Consider the following 25,899-nt stretch of genomic DNA (forward strand, 5'->3'; position numbering starts at 1 on the left):
CTGGTTATAAATGTTCCTATCTATTCTCTAAAAGTAGGCTAAAAAGTTGTTTCATCTTGGCCTCTGTGTCTGGCCTTTTTGCTTTCCTATTTGTCACCTTTAAATTAGTCAACATGATGTGGTAGTCAAGGTGTTATAGATTTAGTCCTGGAAATCTCAGATTCAAATCCATCTTCAACCATAAAAATTCACTGGATGACTTTGGACCACTAAACTATCTCTCAGGCCAATCTATCCCAAAGGATTATTGCAATGGAAAAAACTGGAGGAAGGAAAGCTATGTACGCTGCCTTTTGCTACTGGATAGAAAGTGGATATATATCCAACAATTAAAACGAGAGAAATGGAATGGGATGACTAAATGGTCTGAGACTGCCCAGCATATTGCTATAAAATATTGTTAGCTATCTGGTGTCCAGCATAATGTACAAATACAGCCTCAATGTCTCTTTGGCTTTTTTTGCATGACACACCACTGATTAACTGAATGATGGTTTGTTCAGTTTCCTGAGCACACACAACTGACTGAACCATAAAATTCCAACTAAGTTCACATGTCACATTAAGTAAAATGTAATTACCTAGTTTATACTTCATTTACCCTGTGAACACAACTAGTTTTTCTTTCTTCTCCTCCCCAGTAGCACTAGCAACTTTTCTTTCTATTAATCTTTGAAAGAGTGTGGAGTGCTATATAGAAAATTTGCAGTTGCACCCAGCTTTCCTGAGTGAGACAAAGGGAGAAAAAGGGCAAAAGGTCAGGAAGGGAGGAAGGGAGGAAGCCAAAACTTTCTTACCTGCCTTTTTTTCAAGGGCTCAACCACTATTCTGATGCAGAGTTCCAGATCACCAAGATAATCTCTTTCTGTCTGAAGTATTTCTGCAATTATCTTTTGCCTTCTGGCCATCATTCGCTTAATCAGTTGTTCTTCAGTTTCCAAGGGTAAACCAACTGGTCCTACAGATCCAGCATGTGGTGCCATCTTTTCTGTTAAAAAAAAAAAGCAAACTTTTGTTTTAAAAACAAGCTAACGACTTATTGGGGCTAAATGGCCCATGCAATGGAATAGCTGCATATGGGAGCTGCACACAAATCCAGAAGTTTGCAGCTGAAATTCTATAAGTGATTATGGACATGACATAGTGGCTTACTTCATGCCAAACTTGGATTTAGCACAGTATGCAAACTTGTTTACTGGCTCAGTTCATACACAGCACTGAGCCATAATGTGGCTTTCTTTGAATAGGATCACTAGGTGAATCCAGCCACTGAGATTTGCAGTCCATGAATTATGGCACAGCATGTTGTGAGAACCTAACTACTTGTGCATTATTTTATAAAACATGGTTATTGAAAACATGTTTTGGCTGTATATCTTTAATTGGAACCTTCAAATGGACAACACAGATACTTCTGAATTCAAAGATAAGTACAGGTAGTCCTCATTTAGCAACTGCCTTTTTTAGTGACTATTTGCAGTTATAATGATGATGAAAAAGTAACTTTATGACCAATCCTCACATTTACAACCTTTGCAGGTCTCTAAAGCAAAGATTAGCTGAAGTTAAGATAATAAGCACAGTTTCAGTTTCAGTCAGCGACCGCTGTGCTTAACAACCAAGTTGCTAGTTCCAATTGTGGTCACTAAATGAGGACTATCTGTAGGCATTGCATGGCTAGATGTCTCATGTAATGTAATGTAATGTAACATAACGGAATGGTTATTTATCTCCTGAGCCTATGTTATACTGACCTTCATTTACTTGTATTAATATCCCCATTGAGAGGCCCCCATTTTATAATGCACAAATTAAACATTTGAAAGTAAATCAGCAGGGGTGTCCACAGGATATGCTCAAAAAAGTCAAGATTGCAGCCATGAAAGTGCAATTGAAGCTCTGCCTATTTTCTTTGTCAGGACATCCCTGTAACTCACTTTCCATCTGTTCCAGAATACTGGCAATACTGTAATACAGAAGAGTGCTGGTTGGCTGTTATTTAAGCCACCTGAAAACAATTATCTGAGTGATGCATACACTAATTTATTACATTCTTAAGCTGATCAACAGCTTCTGTTTTCCAGCAAGAAGACAAACATGTTTAAAAATGCAATGTAAAACTAATCAATGTAATAAAACCACAGCAAGCAGCATTTATTCAGTTAAAAGCAACAGCACCTTTCCCCAAATGCCTAAAAACTAAAGAGATATTCTTCAAAGTTACCATAGCCCTGGTAATTAAATCTCAGGTCACTTCCATAAAAGACTTTGGCACTAGTGCTGTGCCTCTGTGATCCAATGCCATTGTCACTGTTGGACCAGTGAGTCAATTGACTTTCCAATCAGCTGCAGAGCAGCAGAGATGGCAGGTTTTTGTCTCTGAGATGCTGGAGGTTTGCTCTGTGGAGCTGGGGGCTGTTCTTCCACCAGCAGGAACTTCTGCTTCTCCTGACCTCTCCCCTCTCTCTGCCAACGTCTTGAAAAGGTTTGGGTTGGTGGTTTACACTGAGTAGACATTGTTGACTGGCACCCACTCATTGCTGAGTCCCATCCACTCACCTGTAGCAAGTGCAGTGATATCTTACAAATCAGTCAATGAAGGAAAACTGAAGGTGGGCCTATGACTGGATTCTGCCTGTCAGTGGTGACCTTGAAGGAATACTGTGGGACTTAAAATTGCTGCCCTGGGAACAAATGGCAGCCAGCCTCAAGCATTTCTTAGAGTCGGGGAGTGAAAATTGTGGCATTATGAAAGCAAGTTGGACTCATATTATATTGCTAACTTTTGGGATATGATAAGGGAAAGATTATTATCTGACCCACTTTCTGAGGATTAAATGTTTTAGGTGTGACTTAGAAGGAATTTGTCAAATGTAGATGCTAGATAATATATCACACACCAACACAAATCTATAAAAGAGAAACATCTTCTGTGATACATATAGGATTTCACACACTATCTGCACGGATATAGATATTCTTATGTAGTGAGTGGAAGGCATGATTTCTGCATTCAGATTGTGGATACAAGCTGAATTGCTGAAATGTTAAAGCATGAAATTTGGATGAATGTCACTGAGTGCATATTTCAAATCTAAGGCAGGAAACCACCTCTCTTTCCTCCTTTGTGTTCTCAGCAGAGCAGAAGTGAAGGAAGGGAAGATTAATTCCCCCCCCACACACACATCTGTTATGAAATACAACAGGAGCTAAGCTTGCTTGTCCTTGGAGGTGTCAGGTTACCTGCCTGTCCCTGGAGGAATGACATTGCAAATAAGAAGCCTTGGGAAACATAAACAAACCTTTGTATCTCAAATCAGGCTAGGTTTTAATGGTAAAATCATTCTGGGTAAATTCCCACATTTATTTAAGAGGGCAAGAGGAGGGACAGAGAAGGGCAAGACAAGTGGGTTTATCAAGGTGGGAAATTCCAGTTCTGCAACAGTTCTTTGGGAATCAGCTGGTGAGATTTGTCTGAGGGATGAGAAGGGCCCAGATAGGCTGTGGGGAAAGGTCTATAATGAGGAGAAATACTAAGGGTATGGGTTTTCTACTCTTTTAATAAGAGGAATTAGTAAATTACAGAGGAATATTCCTCCAGTCCAAATAAAACAATCCCCAAACCTTTAAAATATGCAAAGATGTTTTATTTTTTAAAAAGCACCAGGGTCCTTTGATAACTTAATATTTGAAAATATGTGTGGAAAGATAGCTATACCTGTCTAGTCATTTTTCCCCAATTTCTTTTGAAAGAAACATAGCACCTGACAAGAAAATCAGTTTTCATGGTTTATGCTTGCTAGTTAACTTTAATGATTTGGTGCCTTGAACCATATAGATTTCATGTCATAATGATCCGTTAAATTTCACATTAATTTCCCCTAGAATATATAGCCCTTAGAAAGCTATCAGTCTGCTGGTCCTTCTAGCCAATACTGTAATGTTTGGGATTACACATTATAATTCATTACTGTATTATTTATTGAATAAGCCACAAATGACTGAGGCCATAAGCTATCAACTATGATTTACCAACCTGCCCTGATTTGGTTCACCCAATTTGTAAATCCAAAATCAAACTAACTACATTTGTTTCATGTGATATGTGAACCCAGTTGACTACCAACAGCAATCCAGGGTTTCACTTGTAAGTTTTCCCAACTGTAAATATGCATTTATACAATGGAATAGATAACCAGACTCTAAGGTAGATAGGGCTTTATGGAGATGCCAGTAATTGAAGCTGGGATCATCTGCATGAAAAACATGAGTGCTATACACTAAGTTATGAGTTTCCCCTCCACAGCTATTCAGAATTCTGGACTAGCAGAAATAGGATGCCACAGGGCATGAACTTATGATTGGAAATAATAACTAATCAGATCTCATTTGTAGACAGTATGCTTTGAAACATATCTGCCAAATGTACTAAGTGCTTCTAGACTGTAGGAATATATGTGAATTCTCCACCTTCTCAACTCCCATTCATAAATGTCCTTCCTTCCTGGGTGATTAATGCATTAGCCATGGTTGTTTTAACCATGATTTGATGAACATACTGGCTTGGTTTATACATAATTTTAAGCCATAATGAGAGTGCTAAAAAATAACATTAATGAAGCCAACCATATTATGAGTTAACCCAATGGGTGAACCATTTTACAGAGAGAGACACAGTCAGTAATAATGGCTAATGCAAATACGTAGGTTCTTTTTGAAGGAGAGCTTGAAGCAAATAGGAAACCTGGCTAGTCTTAATCTCATTAATATAACTGTTGATGGAAATAATTAAGGCCAAAGTCGGTAGTGATCTGCATGTGTGAGAATTTGAGGGGAAATGCAACTTCTGATTTCTCAACCACTTTTCAGAGATATAAAGAGTTCAGATATAATTCTGGCTGAGCAGCTATCTCATGCTTCCCAGTTATCTAACTACATTCTGAGAAAAATGCTGGAATATATGCCATCTCAGAAAGTTTCCCTCAGTATCAGGTTACTGTATTTCAAGCTAAGTGTATTTCAAGCTAAGAAATATTATAGTCTCTATAACTTTGCATGAACTGCTAGAGAATTTGACACACTTGACTACTATGACATCTATCAACCGATACCTATTTAAGCAATCCAAAACTCCAGCTAGAAGATTTTGTTTTTGTATTGCAAGTAGGTATGAAAAAGGCATCTAACTTTTACAGGAAATATCTGATTTCCATTCCTTGACTTTAGATTCTTGTAATCACTGCATGAATGTTTTCTGGACTATTGAAAAAGCTCAATGAAAAGAAAAATAATTATCAAAGATATCCTTATTGTGAATGTTTCTGATGGGCTCAGGTGGGTAATGTCTCTCCTATTTGAATTGTGAACTCTAAAGTCACTATACAAATGAATCCCTGAGTTAATTCTGTAATATTATTCTTTCCAAAAGCCACAGCATGGTTCCTGTAGCATCTCCAGAGGATAGTTCTCCAAAGCATAGGTAAAGGTAAAGGTTTCCCTTGACGTAAAGTCCAGTCGTGTCCGACTCTAGGGGGCGGTGTTCATCTCCGTTTCTAAGCCTTAGAGCCGGCGTTGTCATAGACACTTCCGGGTCATGTGGCCGGCATGACGACACGGAACGCCGTTACCTTCCCGCCGAAGCGGTACCTATTAATCTACTCACATTTGCATGTTTTCGAACTGCTAGGTTGGCAGGAGCTGGGACTAGCAACGGGAGCTCACCCCGCCGCGCGGTTTCGAACCGCCGACCTTCCGATCAGCAGTTCAGCGGTTTAACCCGCAGCGCCACCGCGTCCCTCTCCAAAGCATAGTAGCCAAAAAAAATATTCATATTCTAATTCTTCCAAGTAAAATGTAAAATAACAGTTTTGAATCTGTCATAATAGGAAAAAAGTTATGACTCATTACCTGAAAATATACCTGGATATCCATATCGTTAAGTGCAAACCTTTTTCCATACTGTATTTGCCAATAATAACCATTTACAACCTTCAAAGAACTATAAAATGGCTGGAAGGACTGTTAAAGACCATCTAGCCCAAAAGCAATCATCACAGTTAGCCTCTGCTGCATTCAAATACTACTAATGGAACAACTTTAAACCACAGATTCATTTCCTAACAGTATCCTAACATAGTCATAAAAGTACAGAGATAATTTTTGACACTGGCTCCTTGACTCATCTACTCTACTCTAGAAGGTATTTAATATATTGAAGACAAGAATTGTAGCACTCCCAATACTATGTTTATAGTCTTGCAGGGGTATCCTTGGAGTATGTTCAAAAAAGTTAAGATGGCAGCTGTGATGGTACAACCAAAGTTCCTCCTTCAAATAAAAACCAGGCAGAACTACAGCTGCACCATTGCCATCCTGACATCTTACTGCAATCTGTGGACACCTCTACAGTCCTGGGACCCATAGCTATCACTAAAGACATAAGTATCTTCTGAAGCATCCTGCACTTTCCAGCTAAGACTGACCTAACAAATGCAGTTTCTCCTAGCCAATCCTGTCCACATATTAGTAACTTCATTTGGATTGCAACAGGCTGCCTTTGAAGATGACTCAGAAATTTCAAATAATACAAAACCCAGCTGCTGGAATGCAGGTTAAGACAGAGGTACACAACCTACAACTTCCTGAAGTTTTCAGTGCCTTTCCAAAAGTTGCTACTGAATTGTAATCTTCATTCATCTACTTGTTATAATTATATCCAAGTTTCCTTTAGGTGTGCTAGACAGCATGCTCAGGGATGCCCCTACATTTTACCCCCACCACAGCATCCTTATGCGGTAGGCTTGGCTAAAAGAGAGTGGCTGGCTGAAATCATCCAGTGAGTTTTTGGGACTGAAGGTACATTTCAGCCTGGGTCTCCTTGTCCTATACCAACACCTTAACCACTATATCACACTGGCTACATGATAAAAGAAGGCTATTATTAAATACAGAGAGATGATTAATTATCTGTATATAATCAATGAAATCACATAAACATTACACCACCCAGAGTCCATTGGAGTTGGGCGGCTAATAAATTAAAAAAAAAAAATCCTTTATCTGACCCTGCACCAAAGGCTTGAAGGTTGGTTCATTTGTGTGCATTTATTACGCATTTATGAGTTAAAAAGTAGGTAAATTGCCTTCATTGCACTTGCACCATAGAGAACATATAATTAAAATGATAAATGTATCAGTTCCCACTGTTGCACCAGGTTTAGATTGATGACATAGTGCAATTTGTATAAATAGATGCTACATTGTTTCAAAATCAAACTTAATACTCATCTTTTTTTAATCTTACCTTCTCATTTCATATAATAATTATTAGGAATTGTACTACATCTATTTGATCAATAGAATATTTGAGGATCAGTCTTGATGGGGAGATTAGTTATACAGTATAAGTTGTTGATACCTCATAAAAAAAAAACCTCAGGTGGAGTTTTTAGGCTTTTGAAAATATTAACCAATTTAACTATGATTACCTGAAGCTCAAAGACTATGACATCTGAATAGAGCTTTTAACATGAAACAGGAAGATATAAAGGTCAACAGATGATATTTACTTAAGCACTGTTTTTCCACTTTGATAATTATGTCCTGTTATACTCCTATTTGTAACTCGATTCATACAGACCAAAAACAACAACAACCAGCCATTCCAGTGGCTTATATTCCTATGGGGTTGGTGCATTAAGCAATAAAGAAAAAAGATATGGTAAATACAATTTACCGGAAATTTAGACATAATGAATGGCAGCTAATAAGAAAGGGTCACCATCCATCCATGTAGGCTGGAGATAAAAAAAGTCCTGCCCTTTGCAAACATTAGCTTAGAGAGGAAAGCTGTTCAAGAACCCCATTATTTTATTTTACTAACTTCAGTTCCTGTTTAAACTGCTCATCCTTTACACCACACTAACCTTTCAACATAATGCATGCTTTTTGAGATACTTCCAGTTTTCAAACTGATTGAAAAGATATTTCAGAAATTCTAATGAACAGCAGTTACATATAGTAAACATTCCCAAATTTGAAAAAGAAAGGATATTCCACAGATAACTCATCAGAAATACTGAATACTCATTTTGGGCCAGGGAATGCATATGTAGACATTAAATGTACTTTGTGGTCTCACATGCATGTCAGAATTACGACATCATGTTACAAAAGTGAGATCCTAGGAATATATTAATGATTAATTTGGAATTAGTGGAAGAATTCAGGGTGGAATTCAGGGTATAACTGGTAGCAGTATCCCACAAGCTAGTCTGGTGTTGGAATTAAGGTGTCAGACAGATTTTGGGAGGCACAGGTCACTTTCTGTCAACCCAGTGTTGTGGCAGTGGGGGAAAATGGGAGGATAGAAGATTCTATATGCCACCTTGTGCTCCTGAATGAATAGTGAGAAATAAATCTAGCAAATAAATAAATAAGAAATAAGAAGTTATGTATAATCCTGGAATGCATGGCTCTAAAGAAACATGGGTTACATTTCATGAAATGGCTGGGACTGCATAATATTGTATGCCAGACTACTCTGAAGCTGAGTATGTTGCCAAACCTGGTGAGATGATTAATTTACAGTATATTGTGTTATATAAGCCAGGCAGTTGAGTAAGTCCAATCAACTAGCATTAACCAGAGGTTACTGGGTTGTGGAAATCCAGCCACAAAGAGCTTTCCTACTCTGAGGCAACCCAATGGGAAGGGTGAAGGCAAGAGCAGCAAGGAGAAATGGGGGCAAATCAGGTAACGTGCTAGTGCAAGTTTCTTGTCCAGGGGCCTCCCCAAAATCTGAACAAATCCTGTGACATCTCTCTAGGGCAGTATTTCTCAGCCTTAGCAACTTTAAGATACGTGGACTTCAACTCCCAGAATTCCCCAGCCAGCCACGGGAATTGAAGTCCAGGTATCTTAAAGTTGCCAAGGTTGAGAAATACTGCTCTAGGAACTCAGATTAAAATATTTTTAATAACTAAATAGTGCTAATAGGAATTAAGTTTACATGTTGTCCTAAGCCATCTTGACCTTGTCCACACATACTACTAAACCATAATCTATAATCCAGAAACTACAATGGCTGGGGTCACTCATCACTTTAAGATAAAAGCAAATAAAACAGACTATGGCTTGTTGCAAATTTCCATATAGTGTTAAACCATAGTTTGTCCTTAGCCTAGTGCAGTGTGTGAGCTCAGCTATTACTTTGCAAACCATGGTTTATACCTTATCATTATGTATGAATAGACCATAGTAGCTTGTTCAACAAATTGGCCCTGGGTACTGTTGGATACATCATCCCCATCTACTCTTCCATCCGTCCAATTACTTCATGTGCACAATGGAGGAAGGATCTGCTGTTGTCCTACTTTCCATCTATTCTGCTGCCATTATTTACATAAAAGGGGTAAAGCTGAATAGCCAAAGGCCACTTCTTCTGGGACTGTCCATGCTGATTACCCAGAGTATTGTTTTCCAGTGGCTCAGGAAAGTTCTGTGCCTTTTGAAATAGACAGATATAGATATACGGATAATGCAAATTATCTCCCTGTTTTTTCCTGCCTTTTTACTACTAATGGGCTTTACTGTAGATCCTATAAAAACAAAAGGCTCCTGTATTTATTGACTAAAGCTTGGAACTGGAAATGGGCAGAAAAAAATATTTCCCAATACTGTACCAGTTTTCTTCTGTAGGAAAAACAGAAGGTAGCCTTAACCAAGGAAGCATCTGGCAATGCTTTGGCACCAGGAAGTTCTCCTGGCTAACTGCTCTGCCATTAGCCTTTGCATATAGGGAAATGCAGCCTTTACTGCACCCTATAGGAAGGTTCTGCAGATGGAAGAAGGAGTTCCGACGCAGGCTATTGTTGGTCACTAAGTTTCAATGCTACCGGGGCAAAAATGCCTGTGTCAGGTTGCTTTAGGGCAATGTTACAAACCTGTTGAGTATTACAATGTGGTTTTGCAACCTGCATTCCACCAGGAAGGTGAATGGGAATTACATGTACCCACATTATTCAAACCACTTTGGCTGCTATCCAGAATGATTATTATATAGCCTAACCTGCTTACACAGGATTAGGAAAGGTCATTTTTAAGAGCAGAAGATAACTCTCTTTATTCCTGTATCTATGTGTATGTGTCTATACACCCACCCACACCTGCACAGTGTTATTTTAAATTTACTGTAGTTAGACTTAGACTTGCCTTGCTCTGTGAAAGACAAATTGGCATGTTCCTCATTTATGGCCTTAGGGAGATACGGATGGAAAAATCGATGCTCTCGCTTTACTCGTTTAAGATCCAGACATGGAAATAAGGATACGAACCCTTTTCTCTTCCCAAGACAAACACTCACCAGGTTACTTCCTATTCTTTCATTTCATATGTAGCCTGTCCCATAAAGTCTGTGCTTTTCAGAACAAGTTTTCCCCCACCTGAAAATAGGGTAATCCGCACCTTCCTAAAATGTGGCTTTAAAGGATTGTATAATTGTATACAAAGTTAAAGTGGCCTTTAATTAAAATCTTCCCTTCAGTGTAAAGAGATGAACTAGGTACACTTCAAGATGTTTTCTTTCTGAAACAATAATAAAAATGTATTAGCTGCCTTAAGTATCCTCTAGGTAGGATATCATCATCATCATCATCATCATCATCATCATCATCATCATCTCCACCTATATGACTTAGTCCTGCCACCATTGCACATTGCTTTGAGATGGTTAAAGTAAAAATTAATCAAATTGGCTTGATCTCTCCTTCTTCCCCACAATTTTACCTTGTAATTTCTGGTTGTATTCACTTCTGTCAGACTGGCTCCTCCGCAGGGTTCCAGAGCTGCTGTGGAGGTCTCCAGCAATGCTGCTCTCCACCACCGTGTCTGTCTTCCTCCTCTCCAGCATGTACAACTTCTGTCTAAGGAAGGTTAGGTTCTTTTTCCTGAGCCCTGCACTTTCTTTTCCAGTAGGATCTTTGGTTTCCATTTCCAAGCTGGTGTTCCTTGCCCCAGGGGTTGGGAAAATAATAAATAATAGAAACAGCTCAGCGGGGAGGGGTGTGTGGGTGTGTGCTTGTTGCGTGGGCAACAGGATCAGCTTCCTTCATTGAACAGCCGACTTGCTGAAGAGACCCGCATAAGTTCACTTCTTACCTGGCTCACCTGACTGCCACCTCTACAGCCTAACTGGGCTCCACCCCTATGAAGTCATCCTTTAGTACACTGACTGAGGAACCAGACACCTGTTACCTGAGAGAGCTGCAGCACAAGGTATAGCATAGCAGCAGGAACCAGATCTCCCTTATTAGCTACTTTTTAGAAGTGTGTGTTCGTTCGTGCATTTGCGTTTCTCCTTTTTATTTACTTTTCTCTGTTTCTTTTTTTAAGTTATAGGATGTTTGTCTACTTTTTTTATTCGTGCAGAAAACAAACATGGCATGCTTTAAAGACTGCTGGCCAGAAGAACTACCTAAGGCCCTATTTAAGTTCCCCTGTAGGTAAAATGGGTGGAGTCTCGGCAGCTATTTCTACCTGAAGGGTCACTGTCATGTAGATCAAGGTGAGAGCCCTTCCACTGTCCTACTTAAGGACTTTACTCACAAGAAGGAAGTTAATTCTTTGAGGGTCAAGGGATTTTGCTGCTGGGGTTGAACAATAAATCTTCCCCACCCTTGTACCTCCAATATGTATAATATTCAAAAACTGAGTCTCAAGTGAGTTATTTGTCAATTGTGAGGCAGAACTTTTCAAAAGCAACTCTGACTTGTCAGGAAATCAAAATACAACCCACCCACCCAAACTTCCCTGTCTGCTTTCTGTTATTTTGTGGTACCGTCCAAAAGTCAGCTAAAAGGAGGGCAGTCCTGGAACCCAGGTGTAGGTTTAAGGACCTGGCAGCCAGTCTTTCTCCAAAGAACAGAAAGAAGCCTGCAAGACCATCTCCCATCTGATCCTCACAAAACTCCTGTTGTCAGCACCTGATCATTCGAGCATTCACACAATCACAGTCAGGAGGCTGGGATTCCTTTAACTGTTTTAATGAAGTGTAATGAGCGGTACAGAAGGCAAGCTGTGAATAAAGATTTCCCGCTCAAACCTAACTTAAAACTACATCCCCTTAGTTAGTCCCCTTTCCCCTGAAACCATGCCACTCCCCGTCCTATCCAGATGGTATTCCTGGCATATCTCAACTCCGCGTCCTTGATGTCCTCCATAGCCATAATAAACCACTTCACACTCCAACTTCACACCCCCTCCCATCTGGCGACACGGATTCCATTCCTTGGAGAAGGAAATGATGGGAGATGCTTCGATAAGGGTTTCTGTGAAACCTTTGATTGGGGGGATCTGACACCTGTCTTCCCTATAATTGTTGTAGGGGAACAAGACTTTGAACCTGGATCTCCATGATTTTAATCTGACCCAACACAACATGCCTGACTGTTCTGTAGGTCCATTTGCAAAATGAATCAATTACATGGTAAGATCAGGAAAAGCGACATGGGCAGATTAAGTCAATAAGCTGGCCCCACTCAGATGATGATGATGATGATGATGACCATTATTATTTCATCTCCTCCTCTCCTGTGGGGACTGTGCTATAAAAAGAAGTAACTTCAGTTCAGGAAAAAAAAGCCCTTGAAACTCTGATTTAGATCAGATAGCTTGAAGCCTGAGTAAATGAGGGAGCACTTTTTTCATCAACAAGCTTAGGACAACAGACTCCTCCTGTGTTGTTCCCAAACAGTGGAACATATTTTCTCTCTAGCCATGATTCATCCCGTCTGTTACTTCTTTCAGAAAATGTGTCAAGATTCTTCTAAACACAATTTTAAAATCCAGATTTTTAAATTAGTAGCACTGTTTTAGCTGTTTTTTTAAAACACTTTCTAATTTCTTACATGAGAGAGCCAGTCTGGTGTAGTGGTTAGGGCTTCAGGCTAGAAACCAGGAGACCATGAGTTCTAGTCCTGCTTTAGGCACAAAGCCAGCTGGGTGACTTTGGCCAGTCACTCCCTCTCAGCCCTAGGAAGGAGGCAATGGCAACCCATTTCTGAAATTTTTCCAAGAAAACTACAGGGGCTAGTCCAGGCAGTTACCAGGAATCAAAAACTGACTTGAAGGCACAACAAAACAAAACAAAACAAAACAAAACAAAACAAAACAAAACAAAACAAAACAAAACAAAACAAAACAAAACAAAACAAAACAAAAACACCTTACATAATACTTGGCTTTCAAAAAGTCAGAACTTGCTTTACAGGGAATTGCCCTCCTCTACCCAGCTTCTTCTATTCTACCTTCTACTAACCCTTGACTGATTTACAGAGGCTAAATAGGTTTGGTTCTGGTTACTACTTGGATGGAAGAGCACTAAGAAATCTCAGGACTGTAATGTAGACTGGGAAATTGAAAAAAAATATCCTGGAAGAAGGTATTGTAGGCAAGAAAACTGCATGATATACCCATGATGGCAGCAGGAGCTGAGCTTGGCTAGAAGAAGGCTTATCTCACCTTATTTGCCTTCCTTCCAAATATTTGTACATAGGATTGAAAATAGCCAGGTCTGACTTTGGATGCATAGAAATGTTCAGTTACCAATCTTTGCATTATAAAACTCATATTGGCATCTTCTTCTCATGCCTTGATGACTCCACAGGTACAAATCTGTAGAATTATTCTGTATACACAGTCTCTTTTTAATTTATACTTTATAGAAGGTTCCTGTGTGTATAGAGTAGGCTTTTTTCTACAATTATACCCCCAAAGTACAGAGATGCAGAACCAGAGGTTATGTAGCTGAAGGAGAAGTGGATGACCTGCATCTCACTGTCCATGGAATTCTGAATTGCACAAGGGGAATGCTCAAATAGAGCTAAAGTAATTTTCACCAATTGGTGTCCTTCATATTTGTTGAACTACGAGTCCCTGAAGTCCAAGCAGCAGACTCAATTCCAATGCTGTTTAGAAATTTTAGGAATTGTAGTCTAACAAATATAGAAGCCACCAGGTTAACAAAGTTTGGGTCAGCATTTCATGATTTTTAAATGAATTACTTGCAGGAAATAATAATTAGTATCTTCAGATACTGAGAGCCCCTTAGAAAATGCTCCAAAATTATCTGCAGTTCAAGCTTTCTTTAACAGACCCTTAGCTACTTTGCATACCTTTGGGTGGTAGTTTGATTGATTAAATCAAATTGGTGTCAACTCTTAGTGATCACATAGCCAGATTTTCTCCATGAAGATCCCTAACCTGATTCTTCAGGTCTTCTGACAGTGTACCTATCACCACTGTAACTGAGTCCATTCACCTTGCTGTTGATCATCCTCTTCTTATCTTTCCTTCCATCTTTTCCAAGCATTAAAGACTTGTCCAGAGAGTTAGGTCTTCACATAATGTGTCTGAAGTATGTTAATTTGAGCCTGGTCATTTGTGCTTTGAGTGAGAACTCTGGGTTGATTTGTTTAATGATCCATTTGTTTGTTTTCTTGGCTGTCCATGGTATTCTCAGGAGTCTTGTCCAACATCAAAGTTCAAAAGCATCAATACTCTTTCTATCCTGCTTCTTCAAAGTCCAACTTTTGCTTTCAAAGAGCATCATGGGGAATACTATTGCTTGCACTTCTGTGATCTTTGTAGGTATAGACACATCACGGCATCTGTATATCTATTCGAAGACCTTCATAGCTACTCTACTAAGTGCTAGTCTGCAGCATATTTCTGGACTGCTTGTTCCTTTACTGTTGATGGTTGATCCTAAAAGGCAGATTCTAAAAGGCAGAAACTCACACTGATGATGTTACCTAGTTGGGTAATGAAATGTCTGCAAGCAAACAATCAAGCTCAGAGAGCACCAAGGACTCCACAGTTTAACCCTTAGCTACAGGTATTCTCTTCTATTGGAAGCAGAACTTAATTACCACTTCAGTATAATCATTGTCAGTTCTAAGACCGATTGTTGTACCTGTTGTCATTAATTTGATCTTCTTTATATTTAATTTTAGTCCTGTTTTTTCACTGTGTTCCTTGACTTTTATTACTGAGGCTTGCAGATCCTTTACATTTTTGGCTATCAGATTAGTATCATCAGCATGGTGCAGGTTATTGATGTTTCTTCCTCCAGTTTTAAAACCATGTTCATCTTCTTCCAATTCAGTTTCTCTTAATATCTATTAAGCATATAGGTTAAATAAATTAGCTATAGTGAGCTCCTCCATCTCCTTTTAGCAATAACATAGTGGATTTGATTTCTGTGTGCTCCATCTGTGATGTACATGTATACAGGTGTCATTTTGGCTGCTTGAAGACAGTGTTAGCAATGAAGAAATCATTGGAGTAGCAGAAATTCATAAGTTGTTTTCGCACTTTATTTTGGTTTCCTATTCATACAATCCAACTACATTTCATCCTTAATATTTACAACTTTGGCATTCCAGTCTCCAATCACAAACAGCACACCTTGCTTGCATGTTCTGTCGATTTCAGATTGAACTTCATTATAAAACTCATCAATCTCCTTTTCATCTCCATCAGTGGTTGGATCATAAACATGGATGATCATCATATAAAAGAGTTGCCCACAAAGTATAATTGAAATTATTTGTTTGTTGATTGCATTGTAGCCAAATTCTTTCTACTGTATACCCTTCCTAACCATAAATACAATGCCATTCCTTTTGTTTTTCATGTCTTGAGTAATAAACAGTGTAATATTCTGAAGGAAAGTGTCCAATCCCAGTCCGGCTCAATTCGCTGATTCCTAAGATGTGAATTTGTAGCAGTTTCATTTCATCTTTCACTGTGTTGAGCTTTCCTGTACTCATACTTCTTACGTTCCATTTCTTACGTTCCCACTGTAATTCTATCTTTGCAGCTTTGGATTTTCTTTTCCTGTTTGGCAACATCAGTAACAAGATGCCCTGAAGGCTTTAATCTAGCCACATTATAAACACCATTAGTACTCGGAAAAATCCTCAGCTTTTCCTCCGTAGCATGTGGACTGCCATCTGACCCTAACCTGTCAATCATTTTATGTTTTCTATCCATGTGGTTTTCTCAGTAAAAATACAGGAGTGGTTAACCATTGTCTTCTCCTGCACAATATGAATTGATGCTTTTGCTGTTGTCACTAAGGTGATCACCCACCTCCAGCATCTTCCTATATTGCTGCTGCCCAATATAGGCCCCTGCTTGCTTTAGTTGGGCAGCTGGGATAACCTTCACACGTTGGGCGACCCTGCTGGGAATATATACTCTTGGCATACACCGTGGGTGTTCTTTGCTCATCCCTCCCAGGAATACACACACACCACAATGAGGTAGCACAGCAGGACTTGGAAGGGGAGGGGGTTGGGGAATAAGGCAGGGTATAAATGATGAAGTTTCTTGGAAGACTAATTGATAAGTTCAGGACAGTTAGGTATGAGCCTCACCAGCCTTTGAATGACTGGTTGGCAGTTAGACCACATAAAATAATGTTTTTAAAGAAGAGTGTAGGGGAAAATTAAAATTTAATAAAATATGAACACAATTATTTTTAATTAATTTAATGTATGGCTTTTTTGTAATTAAATAAAATTGAATTTATCAATTAAGTTCTCAACACACCCACACCGTTATTGTGAGGCTTCACCCAAGTGGATACTCAGATTCAAGGATGTATCTCTTGATAAGCTAGCTTGATTAGAGGTACTGGAAAAGCCATAATTAGAGCAGAAAACCAACAGATAAAAGCTACAAGCTTCAAGCATCTATATCCCAAGGCTCAGATCTTACACCTTTTTCTTCTCCTGTGCATATTAACAGAGAGAAAGCCAGCTACTTCTCTATGAGAGGAACAGATGTTACTGCAACAGCCCTATTGCTCCCAAACTCTCTGCTTCTGACCTGGTCTGTTCCAGCCATGATACTCCCTGTGAACCTTATTCCCACACATCTCAGTTGATTCCCAAGTTTAAAATAAATTAAGCATGTGAGCAAAAAACTCTACCAACTCTCTCAAACATATACTCTCCTAGATGTGCACAACAGAACACACACACACACTTTCATATATAGAGAGGGTTCAGCAGGATGAGGCAAAGAGAGACGTCAGGTTGGAGGTTTATTGTTGGTGGACAATGAAGCTTGGGGGAATGTAGGAGCCACATGTCCACCATTCTAGCTACTACATCACCCACATCAGGGGTGTCAGCAGAGAGTGGTCAGAAAGTCAAACTGAGACATGCAGTCAAAGTGCTACCTGTTTTTATACGCATCACACATGCACATTCTCATGGTTCCAGACTGATACGGATGAACTCCTTGAAGTAGAAATTGGGACAAGTATTAAAGGCTCTGTACTTCTGCTGCATTTATGCAATATACAATATTCTGCAATATCATATTCAAGTTTACTCAGAAATAGGTCCTACAGTGTTTAGCAGAGCTTGTGTCATGTTCACTGATTCGATGTAGTTTATACATTGTAACGTTTCACATGCCATGGTGCTGACGCACGTTTCTGTTTGGGACAGAGCTGCTGTGAGACCTTGTACCAAACTATATGTGAAATCAGTACAATGGAATGTGTTTGGGTTATGTTCTCTGCTCAAGGACTTTTCCCGCAGACCATCAGAAACCGTTAGGAGCACCTGGGATTGTGAACTTGAGAAGATTCTACGGGGGTAGGGATTTCATTTGCACTGAGGGTTTTTAGTTTGAATTTGGCATGCTTTCATCATTCTCAGCTTTCTCTGTGATCCTGCATACTATACTTTAATAAATCACATATCTTTGAATTCACACCCATGAGACTGATGGTGTTTTAGAATAGGCAACCATTACATAAAACTGAGAATCCCCAAAGTTGTACTGTTAGCTCCTACCAAGATCAGTCTCTTGTGAGGGAAAATAGTTAACGATGGCTGAGTCAAAATCCATGACCGGGGGACTCGAGGAGACAGCTAGCTTGATGCCTGAGTCGACGGTCAAGAGCGGAGAACTGATCTCACCCCAGAACCTTCAGAATCCCAAGACCTGTCAAGGGATGAATCAAATTCCAATTCTGATGCAGAGAAATCTGACAACGAGGAAGAGTCAAAGCAACCGGCACCCAGCAAATTGCTCGCAGAGTTGATCACCTTGGATGAGGTGGGGGAACCCCAACCAGGGATGTCGGGGACGTCCTGGAAGTATCGGTTCCTGCTAACTCCAGACAAAGAATCTACTACGGTGTCAACTGAGAGGAAACTGGGCGCACGAAGGAGAGGGGACTCTCGAACCTGAGAGACTAAGAGTGGTGGAAGCCAAAATAGAATCGATGGAGTACATGTTGAAAAACCTGTCTTTGTCACTGGAAGGGCAGGGGAGACGCAGAGGAGATCCCAGCTTCCTGCAACCATCCCCCATCCTCCCATCCAGACCGCCAGCAGAGCGGGGCCAGAGACGGCTCCGGGATGAATCTCCACCCTGCAGAGCCTGGCCATCAGTATCCCCACCCCGTAAGGGGAAAGCTACTGTAACTTGGGGCCAAACCACTCAAGTGCCTGCTGGTTCCACTCCAACCGGAGGCGGAGTGAGAGACTTTTCTGTCAAATTTGATGGGGATCCAACAAAGTTATCTTTTTTTTAAACTAATGCTAAAAGTCATATGAGGCAGTTTGGGACATGCTTCCCTTTGAAAGAGGCTAAAATAACTGCCATTGCCACCAAGTTGAAGGGTTGAGCAGCTGACTGGTATGTGCAATTATGTGATGCTGACTTCCCTGCACTTGATTATTTCGATGATTTCATGTGGGCGTTAAAGCTGCATTTTGAAGATCCTCTGGCCAAGGCAAGAGCTAAGAAGGAGCTGAAGGATCTTACCCAGGGCCAAATGTCAGTAGCTGATTACGCCCTAGAGTTTAAAGCTCTGGCTGGGAAAATCACTGACTGGTCTGAGTCCACTCTAATAGAGCATTTTAAAGAGGGACTCAACCGGGACATCCTACATTGGGCGTTGTGTAGAGATGACCCCGAGTCATTGTACGACTGGATCTGTCTGGCAGGAAAAGCTGAGCATGCTCAGCATACCTTCATGCAAACTAGAAAACCTGAAAAACCACCCGCCACCATGAGAGGACCCCGAAGTGCTGCGACTGCTGCCCGGCCAAGCTATAGAGCCTGGGATGAGGAGAGAGATCGATGCTACACGAGGGGTCAGTGTCTCCGATGCGGAAAGGAGGGCCATCGAGCAGCTGATTGCCCAAAAGCCAAGGCTGGAGATTGAGCAGGGAAGCTGCTGGCCAAATTGCCCCCACCCCTGTGGGGAATGATAGCAGCCAAAGGGACAGCTGACACTGAAGAAGTAATCTACTTCTCGGGAGAGGCTGAAGACGACTCTAAGGAGCCAGTGGGAAACACCAGCCACCTGTCATGAAGGGCGCCAGCTGGCAGGTGGAAGAGAATGGGCACGAAGATGCTATGGTGAGTGCTGACTGTCCCACTTTAGCAGTGAAAGTGAAATTGGGTTCCTGAACAAAAACTACAGAGGTATTGTCACGTTCACTGTTTCAATGTAGAGTATACATCGTAACGTTTCACATGCCATGGCGCTGATGCGTGTTTCTGTTTGGGAGGGAGCTGCTGTGAAACCTTGTACCAAGCTCTGTATGTGTATTCATTACAATGGAATGTGTTTGGGTTATGTTCTCTGTTCAAGGACTTTTCCCGCAGACCATCAGAAACCGTTAGGAGCACCTGGGATTGTGAACTTGAGAAGATTCTATGGGGGGAGGGATTTCATTTGCACCGAGGGTTTTTAGTTTGTATTTGGCACGCTTTCATCATTCTCAGCTTTCTTTGTGATCCTGCACACTATTCTTTAATAAATCAGATATCTTTGAATTCCTGCTCATGAGTCTGATAGTGTTTTAGAATAGGCAACCATTACAGGTATGGGCTTTAGTTGACTCTGGGTGTTCCAGGTGTTTAATTCACCCTGAGCTGGTTGCTGCTTTGGAACTGCCTAGCTTCCCCCTCCAGCATCCTTTGATCTTCACACAGTTGGATGGTTCAACAGTGGGGGGATGGGGGGGTGGCAACCCATTTCACTGGAACTGTGGCAATGCAAATGGGCAGCCACCGTGAGACTTTGAAATTCATTGTAGCACCTGTTGGCAATCCCTTGGTAATCCTGGGGATCCCCTGGTTGACCTCTCGAAGCCCTATATAAACTGGGAGCACAGAACTTGACTTTTACAGATGGATTTTACCAAGCTCCTCCAGTGGAGATAGTTGCAAGAGCAGGGGTCGGAAGGGCAGTGATCGCCATGCCGCGCCCTGACTTGCCACATTTAGAAGGCTTGCCTGCTCAATACCAAGAATTTGCAGATGTATTTGGGGAGATGGAAGCAGATCAGTTACCCCCCCACCAGAAAACTGACTGTGCAATAGAGTTGGTCCCCAATGCTCAATTGCCCAAGCCAAAAATCTATCCAATGACTCAAAAGGAGCTTGAGGCATTATGGGACTTTATTGACAAAAATAAAATCTCCTCTGTCAAGGAGATTTATTGAACCTGCTAATTCCCCAGTTGGGGCTCCTGTGCTATTCCGGGAAAAGAAAGATGGCACGCTTCAACTCTGTATGGACTATTGAGGGTTCAATTCCATCTCAATTCTCAACAAGTACCCTCTTCCACTCATGAAGGACATGTTAGCTCATTCGTCAAAGGGCAAGATTTTCTCCAAGCTCGATCTTCACGAAGCCTATTTCCGCATCCACATACGAGCTGCGGATGAGTAGAAAACTGCTTTTAATTGCCCACTGGGTTCGTTTCAGTACAAAGTCCTTCCTTTTGGATTAGCAGGGGCACCCGGGGTCTTCATGCAGTTGATTAATGAAGTTTTACATGCTCATTTGTTTAAAGGGGTCCTGGTTTACTTAGATGATGTTCTCATTTACACTGAAACCGAGGAAGAACACGAACACCTCCTTAGACAGGTGTTACGCAAGCTCAGAGATGCCAAACTCTATGCCAAACTTTCAAAATGTGAATTTCACAAGACCCAACTTGACTATCTGGGCTATTGGGTGTCTGACAAGGGCATTGAAATGGACCCTGCAAAAATTCAGGCGATTTTAAGTTGGGAACATCCCCGCACCCAGAGGCAATTGCAAAGTTTCCTAGGGTTCAGTAATTATTATCGCCAATTTATCCAGGGGTTCACTGAGATTGCCTTGCCCCTCACTGATTTACTCTGTACTCTGCTTGAGGTAAACATGCAAGGTAAAACACCCTGGAGCCATGCTGAATTGGACACCTGAATGCCAGGCAGCGTTCGAAAAACTGAAATCCCTTTTCACTGCTGAGCCTATTCTACAGCACCCCGATCCCGAACGCCCCTTTGTGGTCCAAGTTGATGCCTCTAATTCCTCAGTTGGGGCTATTTTGTTACAGAGAGATTCTGAAAATCATTCAAAACCTTGCACTTACCTGTCCAGGAAATTTTCTGAAAGTAAACGCCATTGGCATGTTTCAGAAAAGGAGGCATTTGCTGTAAAAGCAGCTTTAGAAACCTGGTGTCACCTCCTTGAAGGCGCTAGATGCCCTTTTGAGGTTTGGACCAATCACAGGAATTTGGAGGCCCTCCGCACCCCCCGGCATCTCAGTCCTAAGCAAATTCACTGGGCCCAGTTTTTCAGTCGCTTTAACTTACAGTTAAAATTTATGCTGGGAAAGAAAAACTTTCTGGCCGATGCTTTGTCACGTTTACCTCAGGACCTTGACCAGGTGGCAGATGTTGTTCAGACTGTTCTCACTGAACCCCAACTGGGCTTGGTTGCTGTCACTCAGAGCCAGACCCGTCCGCAGGCAACCCCCCCCCCCCCCAGCCCAGTCTGGGAAGCGGAAAGTGCAAGTTCCTTGTCAGTTACAGAAGGACTTTCTCCAGGCACTGAAATCTGACACTTGGTTGCTAGCTAATAGAGACAATGTTTCTTTTGAAAACGGTCTGGTGTGGGTGGAACACCGCCTTTATGTGCCTGAAACTTTAACAGCTGATGTTTTGCAGCGATCCCATAATGATAAACTTGCTGGACACTTTGGTTTTGTCAAAACCTTGCATTTGATTCGCTGTCAATTGTGGTGGCCAACCTTAAGTCGTGATGTAAAAGACTATGTTGCTTCCTGTGCTGTTTGTGCCATGTCAAAACAAAAAGGGGGGAAACCACAGGGGCTTCTACAGCCAGTGGCCAGCCCATCTCACCCCTGGGATGAAATTTCTATGGATTTTATTGTAGACCTACCTCCCAGTCAGAAGAAAACTGTCATTTGGGTTGTAAAGGATTTTTTCTCTAAACAAGCTCATTTCATTCCATGTGCATCCATCCCTTCAGCCCCACAATTAGTGTGCCTATTTCTCCACCACATCTACCGCCTCCACAGTAGCCCCTCCTGTTTAATTTCTGACTGCAGCACTAAGTTTACTTCCCAATTTTGGAAATCATTTTTAAAATTGATTGGCACTAAACAAGCACTGTCCACATCGTCCCATCCTCAGACTGATGGTTCTACTGAGATTTTAAATTCCACTCTTAAACAGTTTCTTAGAGCATACATTAACTACCATCAGGACAATTGGGTGGTTACGTTTTGCTGAAGTTGCTTACAATAATGCTGTGCATCAAAGTACCGGACAAACTCCTTTTCACGTGGTTTCTGGTCACGACTTTGTTCCCATCCCTGAACTGCCACAGCCCCCTTCCCAAACATATTCTGCATCTGACTGGGCTGTTAAACTGTCTGATTCCTGGCCAGTAATTCAACAAGCTTTGGCTGATGCCCAGGCTGCTTACAAGTCTCAAGCTGATAAGCATCGATCTTTACAACACAACTTCAAAGTTGGGGATCAGGTGTATCTATCTACTAAGTTTATCAAATCACCTCAACCCTCTAAAAAACTTGCTCCCATATTCATTGGTCCTTTTCCTGTTGTTCATATTGTCAATCCAGTTACTGTTAACTTGGACCTGCCTCACAATCTGAAGCGCTTGCATTCCGTTTTCCATTGCAGCTTGCTTATGCCTGTGCACCACTCGCCACGTTGGCACCCTCAACCTCCTTCTCCTGCTCCAGTTATGATTGACCGCCAACAACACTTTGAAGTCAAGGACATTGTTGATTCTCGCAAGCTTCGAGGCACCCTGCAGTACCTGGTCCGATGGAAACACTTTCCTCATCCTGAATGGGTGTCTGCCCACCATGTTAACACTCCTCATTTAGTTAACCATTTCCACCTTGCTTATCCTTTGAAGCCTGCTGCTTAATGTATTCTTTGTTTTGGGGGGGCAGTATGTCATGTTCACTGATTCGATGTAGTTTATACATCGTAACGTTTCACATGCCATGGCACTGATGTGCGTTTCTGTTTGGGAGGAAGCAGCTGTGAGACCTTGTACCAAACTCTGTATGTGAAATCAGTACAATGGAATGTGTTTGGGTTATCTTCTCTGCTCAAGGACTTGTCCCGCAGACCATCAGAAACCGTTAGGAGCACCTGGGATTGTGAACTTGAGAAGATTCTACAGGGGGAGGGATTTCATTTGCACCGAGGGTTTTTAGTTTGAATTTGGCGCACTTTCATCATTCTCAGCTTTCTCTGTGATCCTGCATACTATTCTTTAATAAATCAGATATCTTTGAATTCACACTCATGAGTTGGATGGTGTTTTAGAATAGGCAACCATTACAGCTTGCTTCTAAGGGAAGCTGGGTTCACACATTGTATTAAGCCTTTGTTAAGCATTGTTTACTGAATAAACTGCAGGTTGGCTGGGTCTAGGTGAGAAATCATAATTTGCAAACCACAGCCCACAATGCCAAAACCAAACTAAGAATATTATGACTTAGTGCAATGTTATAAGGTTGTAACCTTGTGGTGTAACTTTATTCAAGTGTATTCAGAAATAAGCACCATGGAGTTCAATGGGAATTACTCCTTGATAACTAGTAGTTAGGATTTCTTAGGATATTTGTATTATTGTTGGTCACAGATCTGTAGATCTAGAGTAAGTAAATGTGCATATTGGGTGAAATGCATTACTTAGTCATTTTTCAATGTTAATACATTTGCCTCTTATGCAAATGGATGCCTGCCACTCCAGTTACTAAATCTGGCTTCAGTGATTGCAAAAGAGGAAAGCAGAGTAAGGAGGAAGTAGTAAGAAGTGTGCAAATGCTTGAAGGCAGAATGCCAAGTTCTGTTATTCTACATTTCCTCAACATTTGGGTTCCTGTTTTGCATCTTAATAGATTCCACTATATCTAAACCAGTGTTGCTCAACCTCTGCAACTTTCAGATGGGTGGACTTCAACTCCCAAAATTCCCCAGGCAGCATGGCTGGCTGGGGAATTCTGGTATTTGAAGTCTACCCATCTTAAAGTTGCAGAGGATGAGAAATGCTGATGTAAACAATAACAGTTTCTTTGCTGCTCCCCCCACCCCTTTCCCACTTTGGAAACACTGTTCCAGGATTTTGGCTTGTTTTCACTAGACACAGTTAAGACCCCAAAGGGTTGGGCTGAAGAGAACTCATTTCTTACAGGAAAGTAGGAAATACTTATTTTACTATTTGGCGCATGTGCCAATATGTCTAAATCTTCCCAGAAGATTCTATTTCCATTTTGCACAGAGAGTGAAACTTTGAACAGATACAAATGAACATTGACTAGTAGAGGGAATGGACTTACAACATCAGAAATAACAGATGTTTGTCTTTGGGTGAAGGGTAATAAAATAACCATTTACCAGCTAAGCAAATTACTTGAAATGTAAGATAAGATGCAGTACACTGAAAGATGTGTTTACCAGCTTCCACAAAATACAGTCATATTTCAGAGTGAGACTATAAACCCATGTGCAAGAATACATTGTCCTCCCATTAATTGCAGCTCCACTGATGATGCTTATACAAATGTTCAAAACAGGATTTTTTTGCCTCCCTAAGTGCGGAAACAGGTGCTAAACTCCACATAGAAAATATTGGTTATATGTTCCTAAGCAACGCTGTTAGAAGCGTATCAGTAGCAATTGTTCTGTATGCTAATCTTTATCTGCATCTCCACTGATGACTGGGCCACCAGTGTTATCCTGCTACCAGTCGTTGCTGAGTAAACCAAAGGTTCCTTGTTCTTTGAAATGAACTCCTTCAATAGAACTTATTAAAAATAACCTTTTGGTGTGATGCAAGCATTTAGTTTTTCAAAATAATCCTAGTCTGGTGACTCTATTTGCAAAAGTAGAAACAGTCATAAAAATTCTCTTAATGATCATTTTTGGGCAACCTAACAGAGCTTGGAAATACAAGGAAAGAGAACTTCCCTTTCCATAATGAAACTTTCTTCCTTGAGATGTAGAAGTTTCCAATTTGAGCAGTTGTAAGACTGTTAAACAATTGCATGGGCAAAAAGGCTAACATTAGCTACTAGTTATAACTATATCTTAGGTATAACATTGGAGGTCCATTATCTCAGTACAGATTGGTTTTATTAGGCCTGCATAAAGTAGCTTAGTTATGCTTCAAAGAGGTGCTTTGCGTCTTCCATCTGTTCCTTGTTTGGGAACATCTAGAAATGATGTTTTCCTTTGTGCAAGAACTCTCAGGACAACAGCCTGTGAGAGCCAGTGGAGAAATAAACTAGTGGGAAAGTAGACAATAGCTTCTATTGGCTTCATTTTATGGCATGACCATTTCAGTAACGTTGCAAATATCAGCTTTAATCAGTTTTGTTTTTTTATATCATTTCAGGTGTTCCCTGTAGTAACATATGGCTGCGAGAGCTGGACCATAAGGAAGGCTGAGCGAAGGAAGATCGATGCTTTTGAACTGTGGTGTTGGAGGAAAATTCTGAGAGTGCCTTGGACTGCAAAA

General features: G+C 40.9%; 1 protein-coding gene across 1 annotated transcript in view; it reads right to left on the bottom strand.

The window, feature by feature from the left end:
- The window catches only part of ARHGEF38 (Rho guanine nucleotide exchange factor 38), a 52,250-nt gene extending 41,105 nt beyond the window's left edge, over window positions 1-11,145 (bottom strand). Inside the window, exons 1-2 of the mRNA XM_063310389.1 lie at window positions 10,786-11,145; window positions 798-988 (exon numbers count right to left, since the gene is read on the bottom strand). Coding sequence (XP_063166459.1) covers window positions 798-988; window positions 10,786-10,990 — 396 coding nt within the window. The 5' untranslated portion in view covers window positions 10,991-11,145. The remainder of the gene's footprint in view (window positions 1-797; window positions 989-10,785) is intronic.
- Between the last annotated feature and the right edge of the window lie 14,754 nt (window positions 11,146-25,899).

Source organism: Candoia aspera, chromosome 8, assembly GCF_035149785.1.
Source record: "Candoia aspera isolate rCanAsp1 chromosome 8, rCanAsp1.hap2, whole genome shotgun sequence".
Classification (NCBI taxonomy): Eukaryota; Metazoa; Chordata; class Lepidosauria; order Squamata; family Boidae; genus Candoia; species Candoia aspera.